The 15,007-nt window shown below is 36.4% G+C and overlaps 1 protein-coding gene across 2 annotated transcripts in view; it reads left to right on the plus strand.

The window, feature by feature from the left end:
- The window catches only part of LRCH1 (leucine rich repeats and calponin homology domain containing 1), a 176,439-nt gene that overhangs the window by 155,683 nt on the left and 5,749 nt on the right, over window positions 1-15,007 (plus strand). Inside the window, exons 18-20 of one of the 2 annotated variants that reach the window (XM_015592894.2) lie at window positions 483-620; window positions 2,301-2,378; window positions 11,041-13,656. In XM_015592894.2, coding sequence (XP_015448380.1) covers window positions 483-620; window positions 2,301-2,378; window positions 11,041-11,247 — 423 coding nt within the window. In that variant the 3' untranslated portion in view covers window positions 11,248-13,656. Of the gene's footprint in view, window positions 1-482; window positions 621-2,300; window positions 2,379-11,040; window positions 13,657-15,007 lie in introns of those variants that run through there. The other variant, XM_006916433.3, reaches the window with a different exon arrangement.

Below are 15,007 nucleotides of genomic sequence, written 5' to 3' on the forward strand. Positions count from 1 at the left end.
TGAATCATGTATCTCTACACATTTGTACATTTTATTAATTTTTCAAGAATATGCTACATTCTTTTAGAAATCCTGTTGTTGTCACCTTTTTTAAAAATAGTTTTTAATTGAAAATATTATGGGAAATAATCCTGATTGAATAAAAAGAGAATATAGAGAAATGGAGAAGAAAAATAAATCATCTTTTATCCCACCACTCTAAGATAACCACTGTTAATATTTTGGCTTCTACTAGCATCTTTTTTACACTTAAGTTTTTGAATTGTGAGCATCTCATATACATGCTCACATGCTATACATGCTAAATAACAGGGATACATTCTGAGAAATGTGTGATTAAGCAATTTCGTCGTTGTGTGAACATCACAGAATGCACTTACACAAAGCTACATGGTATAGCCCACTGCACACCTAGGCTACGGAGTATACCACCATCATGTATGTGGTCATTCATTTACCATAATGTTCTGATTCCTCCACAGAGCATTGAGATGAGACTCAAGGTCAGCTTGCACGAGGACCTGGGGGCTGCGCTCATGGATGGCGTTGTCCTCTGCCATCTGGTCAATCATATCCGCCCACGATCTGTTGCAAGCATCCATGTCCCCTCACCAGCAGTTGTAAGTAACATTGCATAAAGAGAAACTAAGTTTTATATAAAACAAACTCTTTGGGGACAGTTTTGCTGGTTAAAGATGCCAATGGGATCACAGGACCCTGCTTCAAATCCTCTCTGTTGGGCTCCAAACCACTAGAAGAGCAGAAAAGGAATAGATCTGAAGAAAGCAACATTTTCACTGTAAAAAAGGGAGGCTATTTAAAATAAATATGTAAATTACAAAAAAAAAAGGAATTTATTTCAAATATAAAGCAAATCACATTTAAGAAATTACTGGTTGAGGTGCTAACTTTAAGACTTTACAGACATAAAGATTCATTTCTCACAAAGGGTTATTTAATAGTAAGAAGTCTTTGACAAAACTTTTTTTTTTTGGTTGGTAGCTTCTCTTTTAAATGGAATCTCTTTATTAATCATTGGGGATTTTAGGATAGTCTGAAAAGATGTAGATTCTATGTAAAAGATCATTAGTAAACTATCAAACCAGAGGTTGGTCAGCCAGTTTTTAATTCAACAATTCCTCGATCATTCACTTTGCTCAAGGGTACATTGGAAGTACTGGGGGAACAGTTGGAAAGGTGAAGATAAATCCTTGTCTCCTCTGTAGGGGAGATAAAGCCAGCATAGCATTAGGATCCTCTTCCTCTATATCTCAGAGTGTGTTACCACCCGGAAGTGAGGTACAGAGTCAGCTTTATGGTCAGTCAGATGAGGATGCGGGAATCAGGGATAAGCTTGTCTTTGAAGCCTACATAGGGATCAGACAAGTAGAGAGAAAGAATTCCTATTCACACTATTTACTGTTCCTTAAGCAAAGCAGGAAGAGTAGGTGCTAAGGATGTAGGGTTTGTATTCAAATTCCAGATCTACTCTTGCTTCTACACCTAGACTGTTGGAGTCATTCATGCTTCTTGCCTTCCTTTTTAAAAGAACTAATAGTGAAATATTAAAATTTAACAGTAAAGCTTTTAAAACTTACATATAAGAATTAAAATGTGTGAATCAGATGTGCCTGGTATCTATTCCATACCTTGGAAGTCACCTAGCCAGGATCAACTCTATTGCATTAAGTCCTTAACATCTATCTTGTTTAGTGCTGTTTACCTTGATGTTACTTCTTTCTGATTAAATCCATTGCTTTAATGGAAAGGAGTTTAGTTGGCCTGGTGAATTTAACCCTTCATATAGAAATATATTTGCTGATGGGAAAAGGTGATACTTATGGTGTATTTTTAGATAAACTAAGTAAGTTATACAAGAGTATGATCCCTAAAAACTGTGTGTGTGTGTGTATGTATGTATCTGTGTGTATAGGTATACACATACAGACACATACATACATATGCAGAAAATTTTGCATATACACATATATGTATATATGTATAGATACATATATGCAGAAATTCAGCATATAGACATGTCTGTGTATATATATATATATGTATGTCTTTGTATACGCAAATGTACACACATGATATCTGGAAAAACATAATTCAAAATATTAATAGTTCTTATCTCTGGGTCGACATTTCTGGATAATTTTTTATTGTCTCTATTTGCTTATATATTTTTTCTCCAGTAAACATGTATTACTTCTGTCATTTAGAAAACTTAAAATTTAACCTGTCATTAAAATGATTTATTTTAGTAATGTATTATTTCTGCGTATTTGCATTTATAGCCCAAGCTTAGCATGGCCAAATGCAGAAGAAATGTGGAAAATTTTTTGGAAGCATGCCGAAAATTAGGAGTACCAGAGGTAACATCAAATTTGCCCAAATAACCGTGTTTTAGTAAAGATTTTATTTAATATATGTGTTTGAACCCATGAATAGATTTACAACTTTGTATATACCTTTTAATCTCAGTCTTTCTTGAGGAATGATATCGAATATGTTATGTAAAATTTTAGTTTAAATTGCTCTATTGCAATGAAATAAAAATGGCTTAAAGCGGTATGGTCAATTCTGAAGAAAAAGGAGAATATAATTTCTTTAAGGTTTTGAAATAAATGTGTAATTCCAAACTTGAAAAAAAATTTAATCAGCTTGATTCCTTCTTCCCAGAGCAGAAGTTGCTGAGGCTTCATTGAGCTTTCTCTCCGGTTCATAGGGCAGAATTTTGGAGCTTATAGTTTTTCTTATCCAAAGCTCTTAAGCAAAACAGATCTGTAGTTGACAACTAATTTATTAATTTTCATTCTCTGTAGTTGCACTTTGGGTATGTAGATCAAAATAATCAGCATTGAAAATATTAATTATTGTTATTATTATTAATCATTAATCATTAATAATAATAATGTTTTATGTTGCTTTATAGTTTGTTAACTGTTTGCATTTATATTTTCTCCTTTAGTCTGCTTTAGACCCATTTGGCAAGTCTCTATGTCCAGCCCACCTCTAGTTTGCTACTTTTCTTTCTCGCAAGCTAAGCCTCAGCCTCAGCCAATTTGGCGTTTTTAAAGACTTTGCTATTAGTAACATAAAATGGTTTCTTAGACAAGAGCCAGTCTACTCAGAATTTGGGGGTAAGTTGAGAAGTTTATCATCATTGTGATAAACAGAAAGGGACAGAAATTCTATTTCTTATAATTTCTTCGATCTTTTATATGTTCCAGGGATAAAGCAACTACACACTCTATCATGAGACACTTTTTGAGTACGTGAAGGAATTACATTTCCATGTAATTCTAGTCAGTGACAGGAGTTAGATATTGGAATTGAAAAAGGCTTCCCTCCCCCACCTACCCACTTCCTTCCTTCCTCTCTTTTCTTCCTTTTTTTTGTTTGATGAAATTCAAAGGTGAGGGCTTAATGGTGAATTTCTAATCTTATTTGAGGAAACAGAGAATTGTATCAATAAAAGTAGCTTACGAATTCATTTTTTAAAAGAGTGTAATCTTTATATATGGACTGAATGTCTTTGTGATCAATTCAGATGTCTTTCAACAATGTTAATCTGTGTGTCTATATAGTATGTGTACATTTTGCTATTTCATATACATTGGTGACTTCAAATATTTGTGAAAATTACACATACCTTTTTTAATAATTTGATTCTGTAATGGGCTAATAATAAAATTTCCCATGTGTGAATCAAAACTTTCATACCTGGTCAGATGGCAAATTATTCATGTCTGTGCTAGAAAGCACTAATGAGTTATGACCTAATCCCCTGTGATATTTTTAAACTCATCCAAGTTTTTTGGCTTATGATAAGACAAAATGAAATGGAAATGCTCTTTACCAATTACTGTGAATAAATATTGATAATTATGATTTTCTTTTAAGGTGGACAAAAATAAATTAAGTTATCATAAAAAAATGCAGAGAAAATTTTATTTTAATTTCTGAATTATGCCCCTAGCACTAATTAATAGGCAACTCATGATTCCTGAGAAGATTGAATTATAAGGAGTAAATGAGCTTTTTTTGCTGATATCCCACTTAACTTTGCTTACTAAAAAATATATCACTTAGGCTATTTTTGAAGTTGTTTTTAAGATTTGAGGTGATTTTCAGTTTTGCATTCTGTATATGGGCATGCAAGTGTGTGTGTGTGTGTGTGTGTGTGTGTGTGTGTATGTGTGTAAATATATATTCATCATGATGAACAATCCAGTTACATTTTACTGGGGACTAGAGTTACATTAAGTTCATTGCTACTTAAAAAAGTCTGCTGGTTAGTTTTAGTTAGCAGTTGAACTTCTTGAATGAGATATGTTAAAAGAAAGATGGAATATTGTAGTGGAAACCAGAAATTGCCAACTGGAAGGCAATTGGCGAATCTTCCTGTATACTCAAAGGAGCATGCTTTCATCTCTAACAGAATGGATGAGGAATAAGTCATTGGAAATGAGGAAGTATTTTCATCTAGGAACAGGATACTAATTTGAGGAGAAGTGGAATGAATTGTTCCAGGCTCCCTCCCACTTAGATTGTTACATTTATTTTACTTCTTAAAGAGGGTTGATGTTTTGAGTGTATATGTGGCACACTACAATTGATGATATGCACTAAAAATATAGTTATATCACAAGTCTAGTTGCAGAAATTCTCCATTTGCAGTTATACATTTAAAATGACTGGTATCTAAAAACAGGCCCTGTAATGTTACATTTTCTTATTTGCATCAGAGTTAATATTTGGGTAACAAAATAGTCATTGATTTCCCAGTAACAAACAGCTAATTCCTCCTAATTTGCAAGTTTTTCCTGTTTTCTTCTCCATCTATAACTTATCTAAATACACACACCCATAAGTCACAGAGATCTTGAATTCTGTAATTTTTAAGCTAAATATCTAATTGATAATAATACATCATCCTGTAGAGACTGAAAAGTCACAGCTGTGCTCTCAGCCTAAATTTGTTGCCCTTTATAATTGAATCACATTTTGAAACTACAACCCAAAGTCAGGGTTGTCAGCTTATATAATTGTTCATATGGATGGAATGTGGTTGCTGAGCAGATTTAGTTAAATTATTACATATAAATTAATTCAATGAGATGGAAGCAATTTTAAAATTGTTTCAGGTGTTGTATTTTCTTTAGAAGTCCTCATGGAGACATTCCCAGGTGTCTGCCTTGGGGTTGATCAAGGTTCATGAAGCATTTTATTGTGTGCTTTAGTAGGGCGGTCCCGGTGTGGCTTACCTATAAATGTCGTGTCTCCAGATAGGCTGCATTCAGAGTTGCACAGTGTAAGCAGCTCAGTTGTTTGCAGGTTAGAGTATGTAGACAGGTAAGGCAACTCTAGACCTGTCTGTTAATTGCGACATTTAGATAAGGCCGGATCTATACCCTCAAATATTAATTAAGGGGCGGGAATCTTAGACAGGATTGGAACAGTGGACACCACTGATAGAAAGGAGATGATGTCACAGAAAGAAGTTGGTGATGGGATTCTGAGGAAATTCTGTTAGAATGACAGCAGGCATATTTGCCATTAACTGTGAGGGATTCTGGGATGAGGAAGAGGTTTATTGAGGAGAATGCCAAGGAAATATTGAAATGGACCAGAAATGGTACTCATTGGCAAGGTTCTTTTTCGGTATGGGGACAGTGTTTATTTGGATAGTTATTTCGGCATAGGTCACTTCCTCTCCTGCTGCCCATTTCTTGTTTTTTTGTGTTTGTTTTTCTGTTTGGGGCCAGTTCCCCAACTAAAGGGACACAAATTGAATAAACCTGGCTTGGGAGGAGCGTCTGTGAGCAGAGTGAGGGAATGCACAACGGTATGGGTGAATCAGACCCACCTGTGCTGTTACTTAGTTATGTGCCCTAGGGCGAACGCCTTAAAATTAGGAGCAGTTAACCATTTACTGAGAACATCTTGTACACGCATCATCTCAAACGCTCACTGTTGAGGATTTGAGGTAAATATTTTATCACCACACGGTGAAGAAACTGAGGTTCAGAAGAGTTAAAGAATTTCCTAAGCTTGTACTCAAAGCTGGTAGTGGTCAGATTTTGCAATCATCAGTGGCCTCTGGTCAAGCTTCAATTTGATCTTGATGACAGGCCTACCTTTGGTGGGCTTCTAAATTTTTCAGGATGTATTCTTTGTTTCACCCAAAAATCTCACTCCAATTAAGCATTGGGGTCATGGGGCTCTTTGTGGACATACTGAGCCTTCTTTTGCCTTTTCCAAGTCAGCTTGGCTATTCCTGGCCTCTGACCTTGATGTAGAAGTTTTATGGTTGGCTGTTGGGGGTTTCCAAATTGATCCAAATTTAGGGCTATTTTTAAATTGTCTCAGGTGGAAAGAAATCTCTGTTTTATGAAGCATCAAATTAGAAAGTAGATATTTATTTGGTTCACTAGGTAAATTTTTCTACTTGATTTTAAATAAGTAGCTTTAGCTTCAGACATCTATAAGGAGCAAGTCCTTAATTTAACAAGTTTGCACTCTTTATTGCATTTCATTTTTTAAATATTTTTTCAATTACAGTTGACATGCAATATTATATTAGTTTCAGAAGTACAACATAGTGATTAGACATTTGTATAACTTACAAAGTGATCACCCCAACAAATCTAGTACCCATTTATTTGACACCATACATGGTTATTACAATATTAAGGACTATATTCTTTATGCTGTGCTTTACATCCCCAGGACTATTTTGTAATACCAATTTGTGTTTTTTAATCCCTTCCCATTTTTCACCCATCCCCCAGCCCCCCTCCCATCTGGCAAACATCAAAATATTCTCTATCTATGACTTTGTTTCTGTTTTATTTGTTTATTTTGTTCTTATAGACTCTGCAAGTAGATGAAATCATATGGCATTTGTCTAGGTTCATCGCTGTTGTTGAAGGTGGCAATATTTCAATCATTTTTTTATGACTGAGTGATATTTCATTGTATATATGTACCACCTCTTCTTTATCCATTCATCCATTGATGGACACCCATTTTACCTCCATATCTTGATTATCGTAAATAATACTGTAATGAACATATTGATTCACGTGTCCCTTCAAAGTAGTGTTTTGTGTTTCTTTGGAAATACCCAGAAGTGGGATTACTGAGTCCTTCTTTGACTCTTCTTATAGCTTTGTTTTAAAGTCTGCTTCATCTGATATAAGTATTGCTACCCCAGTTTTGTGTGTGTGTGTGTGTGTGTGTGTGTGTCTTTCAATTTGAAGTGAGTCTCTTGTAGGCAGCATATGTAAGAGTCTTGTTTTCTTATCTGTTCAGCTACCCTATGTCTTTTGATTGGAGCATTTGATCCATTTACATTTAAAGTAATTGTTTATAGATATGTAGTTATTGCCATTTTATTATTCATATGTTTTTATCTTTTTTCTTCTTCTTAAAGAAGTCCTTAACATTTCTTGTAATACAGGTTTGATGTTGATGAACTCCTTTAGTGTTTTCTTGCCTGAGAAGCTCTTTATTTGTCCTTTGATTCTAAACAATAGCTTTGCTGGGTAGCGTCATCATGGTCGTCAGTCTTTGCTTTCTATCACTTTGAATATTTCCTGCCAATCCCTTCTGGCCTGCAAAGTTTCTGCTGAGAAATCAGCTGATAGTCTTATGGGAATTCCCTAGTAGGTAACTGCTTTTCTATTGCTGCTTTTAAGAGTCTCTCTTTGTCTTTAGCCTTTGTCATTTTAATTATGATGTGTCTTGGTGTGGGCCTCTTTGGGTTTATCTTGTTTAGGACTCTATGTCCTTCCTAGGTTTGTATGTCTATTTACTACACCAGGTTATTTCTTCAAATGGGCTTTCAATTCTTTGCTCTCTTTCTTCTCCTTCTGGTACCCTATGATGCAAACATTGGTACACTTGATGTTGTCCCAGAGGCTCTTTAAACTATCCTCATTTTTTTTTTCTTTTCTGATTAGCTGTTTTCTGCTACCTTATCTTCTAAATTGCTGATTTGATCTTCTGTTTCATTTACTCTACTGTTGATTCCCTCTAATGTATTCTTTAATTCGTTTATTATATTATTCATTTTAGTTATTGTATTCTCATTTATGAATGGTTTTCTAGCACCATTTTTATGATTCTTAACATTTTGTTGAAGTTCTCGCTGATATCATTGAACATCCTTATAACCAGTGTTTTGAACTTTGCAACTGGTAGATTGCTTGTCTCCATTTTGTTTACTTCTTTTTCTGGGGCTTTGTTCTATTTTTTCATTTGGGACATGTTTCTTTGTCTCCCCATTTTGGCTACCTCACTGTGTTTGTTTCTGTGTATTATGTAGAGCTGTTGTCTCCTGGTCTTAGTAGAGTAGCCTTATGTAGTAGGTGTCTTATGTAGTAGACTGTGCCCAATAGCACAGTCTCCCTGGTCATCTGAGCCAGGTACTTCAGGTGTGTACCTTGTGTGCATTGTGTATGCCTTCCTGCTGTAGTTAAGCCTTGGCTGCTGTTTGAACGTCAATAGGAGGAACTGACCATCAGGCCTATTGGTTTTGAGGACTAAAAAAAATACTTTGTAAGCATACTGACTTTCAACTTTTAAATTATATTTAAATAAATTGAATATATTCTAAATTTCTTAGAATTAAGACTCGATTACACTCTGAACGCCTTTGCCAGATTCATCTACCTTTCTGTTTGTGTCTGTAATATTTGGGGAACCTGAGCCAATCTTTAATAGTAATCTCAGTTACACACTGACTGTTGCTTCTAAGAGAATCCGCTACCCTCTAGCAATTGTGATTTCTATTCACCATAATGAGAATTAGCATCTGCACTTGCCTCTAGGGACTCTGACTATATTCACTGTGTTTTTTAAATGCCTTGCAGTAATTACTAATGCTTTGTAAATACGAACTTTTGCCTCTTTAAATTTCCTTTCTTTTTAATATTTTCCTATTTTAATTTTATGGAAGGAAAAAACATATAAGCTCTAAATCCCTATAATTAAAGACTGAAATTTGGGAAGCTCAAGGATCAGAAAACTCCCAGGTTTCCCTAGCAGTTTCAGCCCCGGTTCCTATTGTAGCATCTTTGCAGGGGGTTTGTGAGTCAGCTAGACTCAGAGCATGGCTCAGAGGGCCACAGTGGCCCACATTCCACACTTCAGGATGACTCAGATTTTTGCCTACCAGACAATCTTAAATCCATGCCTTTAGAGATAGCGATTTAATTTAAGCCGGTCACCATGGACTGTGAATCTAGCCCCAATGCACTTTAGTCTGAATTAAGCCCGTGATCTATGGTAGCATGAAATTATTTCCAGGATAAGCAGAATAGTCTGTGGTGCCTACCTGCGTGAGAAGTGTACACTGAAAACTGCAAAGGTGATCTGACTCAAGTTCACTAATGCAATTGCTGGAGGTCTGGGAAATGTATTGAAATATATACGGAGATAGAATGATTTGCCTTTAACCTGGAAATACCACTTTTGTGAAAATCACATTTCCGTCTGTGGATGCCTTTTGTCTTGTGTCCGCTTTGCTTGGATTTCACTGGTTAAGCACAGCATTGCAGCGGAGAACTCTCAGATGTTTCCCCATCTGTTAATCCTTGACTAGCATCTCTCTCAGTGAAATCCAATCTATGTGTAGCTGTTTTAATTATTGGGAAAATAACAGTGGTAGCTCGATTCCTCCAAATCCACTGGAAAAAATGACACCTAATCTGAATAGATAGAACATGACTTATTATACTAAAAACCTTTTATTGAGTATCTCTACCTTCATAAATTAAAATGAGAATGTTTTCATCTTATTCAACCCACTCGATATTGTAGTATTCCTACTTACCTAAGGGCATCAAGATAACGTCAGAGGACACAAGCAAGACAGAACTCTCAGGATCTTTCAGTTGCTCCATGATTTGCATCTGCTTAGCCATGAGGCTAAAACAAAGGGCAATATTGTATCAAAGTATGTTATAAAATATCTATTATATATATTTTAAATGCTTTGCCTGATTTAGAAATAAAGCTGCATATATCACAAATATTTTCAATCCTTGTTTAATTTGGACACAAAGCTACAACTTTTTTTCATACTGACATATGAATTATAATCACTGTAAATTTTAAGCTGTTGTCATTCCCAGTTCAGGAATTCACTGTATCAGAAAACTCTTTGCTTCCTGACAGTAATAGATATCTGGAGGTCAACTCAGAAGAATGAGCATCTTATTTTTGCATTTAGTTGATAAAATAGGAGCTCTGCCTCCTTATATGATGACCGTAAAGTAGATAAAACGTGCATGGAGATTTGTGCCCCAGCCCAAACCATACTTGTTTAGTGGTGAAGAAATTTACAAAGCAATCCTATGTGAGAATGTACTTTTATTCTAACCTCACATCTAAGAAGCTGCCTCTAGATTTTGGTTTATGTGTAGTTGCAAAAACATGACATTAAATTTAGTTTTTAACACATGTAAGGACATAATTAGAACTAGCATTCTTCAGAGCTTATCAGTAATCCCAAAAGGAAAATAAATTAGGTGTATGTATTACCTTACAGAGAGAAAAACTTTCTATTCATTCTTCATAAACCAGGGTTTAAAAAGCATTTAGAGAACTGTGAGGAAAGATGGGGATTAAACTTTAAAGTCTTATATTTTTTCCTTTGCTAAAGTTAAGACCTAGAGGTCCCAAGTGAAAAGCTCTTATTTTTATGCCATTGGTGAACACACTATACCACTTGAATATTAAAACTGTTTGAATGCCAGAATGACATATAAATTGCAGAACTTTCTGTTCCTCAATAGTAAGATTATGGGTGAAGGATATCTTTGCATAAAACACGTTTGGTATGCTACTTTTCTTTTCAAATAAATTTTTTAAATCTTTGCTGGAACAGATTTTACCTGCTTGAAATAAGAGGTTACTCTTGCTATTTGCTAGTAACCAAAAATGTGTTTCTTTCCAGCTGTTCTTCTGTGTATCTTTAATTGTATGCACTGTCTCTTTCTGTTCTGCTGGCTGCCCTCGGAATAGGCTGACCTCTGCTCTCCGTGTGACATCCTGCAGTTGGATTTTCATCACATTCGAAAGACTGTTGACACTCTTCTGGCCCTCGGGGAGAAACCCCCACAACCAACTACTGCCTTTCGCTCCAGGGACCTAATAAGCTTTTGTCTTGTCCATACTTTCTTTATAGTGCTGATCTATGTCACTTACCACTGGAATGCTCTGTCCACGTAATGTCTGCATGTGCGTCCAAGCACTCTGCTCTGTCACCCAGATCCATTACGGGGTCCTTCCTTCATGTGAGCCTTTGCTTTGCAACTTCCATCCTTGTTACCTCTCCAGTAGTCACTCGAGTTTCAAAGCTGAACATTTACAAATCAGATCTTCCAAAAGCACAAACTTTATAGAATGCAGTTCCCATTAAGTAACTTTTCTCACTCACTGAAAAACAGTGACAACAAAGTGTGTTCATACCTCACACTTCCTCATTCACACAGTGCCCGCAGCAGTACTGTGCAGTTCCTTTTCTCTCTGTCGAGCGTCACTGTGCTGACTGGCGTCACTGTGCTGACTAGCATGGAAGAGAGTTTCAGAACAGGAGCAAAGGGGATTTATCATATGGAAATTTTTCTTTTGCAGTATTTAAGTCAAAACCCACTTAATTGAACTATAGAGGGACCACTTTGCAGAGGAAACAGAAAAATGGCATTTGGGCCCAATTCAGTCTATACAAATCTTACTAACAGCACCACTGACCACGTTGAAAAATACCATCTGGAGAATGACTGCTTGCCTGGCCTTTCCATTGGATTCCTCCCTTCTTTCTGCAGTGGGAGCTGTGAAGGGCACCAGGGAAAGTTGCCACCAGCTTCTACCCTGGACCAGGCCCTCTGCCCTGCAGCATGAGACTAAGCTGTGCAGAACAGCGCTGGGCAAGGAAGGGGCCATTGCTGTTAGAGCACCACATGGAGGATTTGCTCGGCACCAATTTCCATGTATTTTTACTTCTTACTTATTAGCCTGTACTCAGAGGCTCTTAGAAAAACATTTTCCAGAAGAGATTTCTATTTTTAAATAATGTAATAGGTCATTTTGGCTTTTGCTACATCCCATCGTAATGGCAGGTACAGAATGTGATGGATTTGACTGTAGTTGTTTTCAAACAAAGCCATGAGTCATGGAACATTCTTGGTCCTGGGGCTTGGATTTACTATGGCAGGAGCTAATAATAAGCTTGCTCTTATTTTAGAAGAATTTAATTTCTCTGACGAATTGAAATTTCCATTTAACCTTTGTTTTCCAGTGACATTAGCAAGCTGCTTTTATTTGTGGATTAACTATATCTGCTTTATAGCAATGTGGTCAGTTTGTAATTAAAAGATAAAACCAGTAGAATCTTATCTAGGCCAGGATATTCCTGGTTTTGGGATGTCTTTTTCTAATAAGAGAGTGTCCTGTTACAAGGTTAAGGAATCTCCTGTGCTTTAGTCTACGTCTGGTTGCAAAATACTGTTTCTTAAATTAGTGAGCTGATAGAGTTAACTTCATCAAGATAAATTTGAAGTTTACTGAGATGCAAATGGTCATCATAGATAGCTACTGAGAAGATAATTGTATTTTTCTGAATATTTCTATGAATCCAGGCTACTGGAGAATGTGGAACACCCATGGAAGAGTATCTTTATAAATGTTCTTTGTTGTTAAATCAGCTAAGATTTTCTAACAGAAAACATTCTTGGCATGATAATATCTTGCGTTAACTGAGCTTTTTCCTCCTGATTTTGTAATGACGTGAAATACAGGGTATGTGGAAGTTATCGAATAACCTCCATTGTGTATAGATAACCTGCAGATGTACTAAATCAACTTTGGTGCTATCTTGTACTCTTCAATCTGTAACACAATAAAATCCCTTTGTACCATGTCTGAAGAGCACATTGAGCCATAAGTTGCTTAATAAACACTTTGGGGTAATTATTCCAAGTTTTTGTCGGCCCATCGGTACATTTATTTGTGCACACCCAGAGTAGTGCTCAGCATTTCCATCTGTCTCTGCAGGGCATTGAGTCTTCCCATTAATGATCACCCTTAGGGTTTTTTTCTTCTTTATGGGGCCTAAGGGGGAGGAGAGAGATGATTCACTGGTGGCCACCTGAAAGAAAATTCTATCAATAAAAAACTGAGTAGAACAATCGTGTGAGATCCGATTTAATTTTCATGTTGACATTGTTCTCAAACTATGTTAATATTTCATTTCTGGTGTCCAAAGTATCTTTGGACACACTTTTATTTTTCATGCCATTACTGTATCTGTACCCTACTGTGCTGCTCCTCTTGGGATCTGTTGGATGATTGGTATTTTTTCATCAAATAGTATAGTAGCTAGCAGAACACAATTAATTTAGCCCTTTAGGCAAAACACTGAGTGAACTGCCTCACCTATTGTCAAGCTGTTAATTTCTATTCGGAATATTAAGTGGCTTCATGGTTCTTCTCCGAGGTTCCCGTCAAAGGCAAGCGTGATGCTGCCATTGTAGTGTGACTGCCAAACACCTTGTCATCTGTCAGGTGGGCAGGGATTTAGTTGTGTGATTTGTGTGTGCATATTAAACCTCCTTCCTCTTGCAAGAAAGACCTTTTTTTTTTTTTTCCAGTATTTTCTTCCAATACCTGATGAAAAGAACCAAGTATTTTTTTACATTTTCTTTTTGAAATAGAAAGATCTATTTTAAATAGCTCTTTTTCTCCAGTTCCTCTCAGCTGGTGGCAACTCGCCACGTAGTATCGAGATTTCCACAATGTGTAAGAACTAATTTCTGTTAGTTCGCTCTATTCGTGGATTTGTGGTTTGTATGCAGCTCACTGTCCTCTGAGAGAGACACTTAAGAAATGGGGCTAGTGAAAAGGTGTCTTGCAGAACTCAAAAGTAAGATAACTAAATAAGAATTCCATCAATGAGAGTAGATACATAAAGGCACTTGATATCCTGATACCTTTTGTCTGTGAGTGTACGGTGCTTTGGGTTACCTCTCTAACCCATGCCTGTTCGTGTTATAAGGAGAAAAAGTCCTGAAGACAGAAGATGTTTCACCTTCAGGGTAAAAGTAACGGACAATAGATTAAAATTTCAGGAGCCTGAAAGGAGTTTGAATTAGGTGAAAAATATTTTAATGTGATTTTATTTAGGAGATTTGTTTTTTAAAATTAGGCTTCAGATTGGAATTAGTTCTCAATATACAGTTTATTGAGGTATATAGATTGTGTGCTTTTTTTCTTTAAGTGGTACTTTTTTTTCTTTAAGACTATCCTTGGATTTCCACCACAATTTTGTTTATGCTTGTGTTCGTTTATTTATTCCTCAAATTTTGAAGGAACACTCTTTGTGCAAGATCCCATGGCCTTGGGGGTAAAACTGCCAACGTGACACATGGCCCTGTCCTCAAAAAAGCTACAGTCTGGACCAAGAGCCAGCAAACTTTTTCTGTAAAGTACTAGATAGTAAATATTTTAGGTTTGCAGGCCATCCAGGTTCTGTTATGACTACTCTGCTGTTGTAGTGTGAAAGCAGCCATAAATGATTCATAAATGAATGAGCGTGGCTGCTTTCCAATAAAACAGCTATGGGCTGGATTGGCATGCAGGATCTAGTGGACAAATAAAGAAGAATTCAGTGTGAAAAAGACTTGTGGTTGATCGGGTGCAGGATTCTGGCCCAGACCCTGATGGGAAGTAGGTGGTCTGTGAAGCCGACCTGGAACTGTGATGTTTATACTAAAACATAAAAGATATGTAAGAATAACCAGATGAAAGGGGTGCGGGGCAGGGAGGTAAGAGAAGGGGCAGATGTGTGTGGAGAATGAAGTGTTCTGCAGAGGTAGAAGGTAGCATGGCTGGAAAGGGAATTGAATGAAGAGTGACAAGAAATCTCTGTAAGAGTTTGACGTGGTCTGCATTTTACGCTGGAAGAAGCTGACCCTCAGAGTCTCACTTGGCA

The sequence above is a fragment of the Pteropus alecto genome, unplaced genomic scaffold, assembly GCF_000325575.1.
Source record: "Pteropus alecto unplaced genomic scaffold, ASM32557v1 scaffold24, whole genome shotgun sequence".
In the NCBI taxonomy this organism is placed as follows: domain Eukaryota; kingdom Metazoa; phylum Chordata; class Mammalia; order Chiroptera; family Pteropodidae; genus Pteropus; species Pteropus alecto.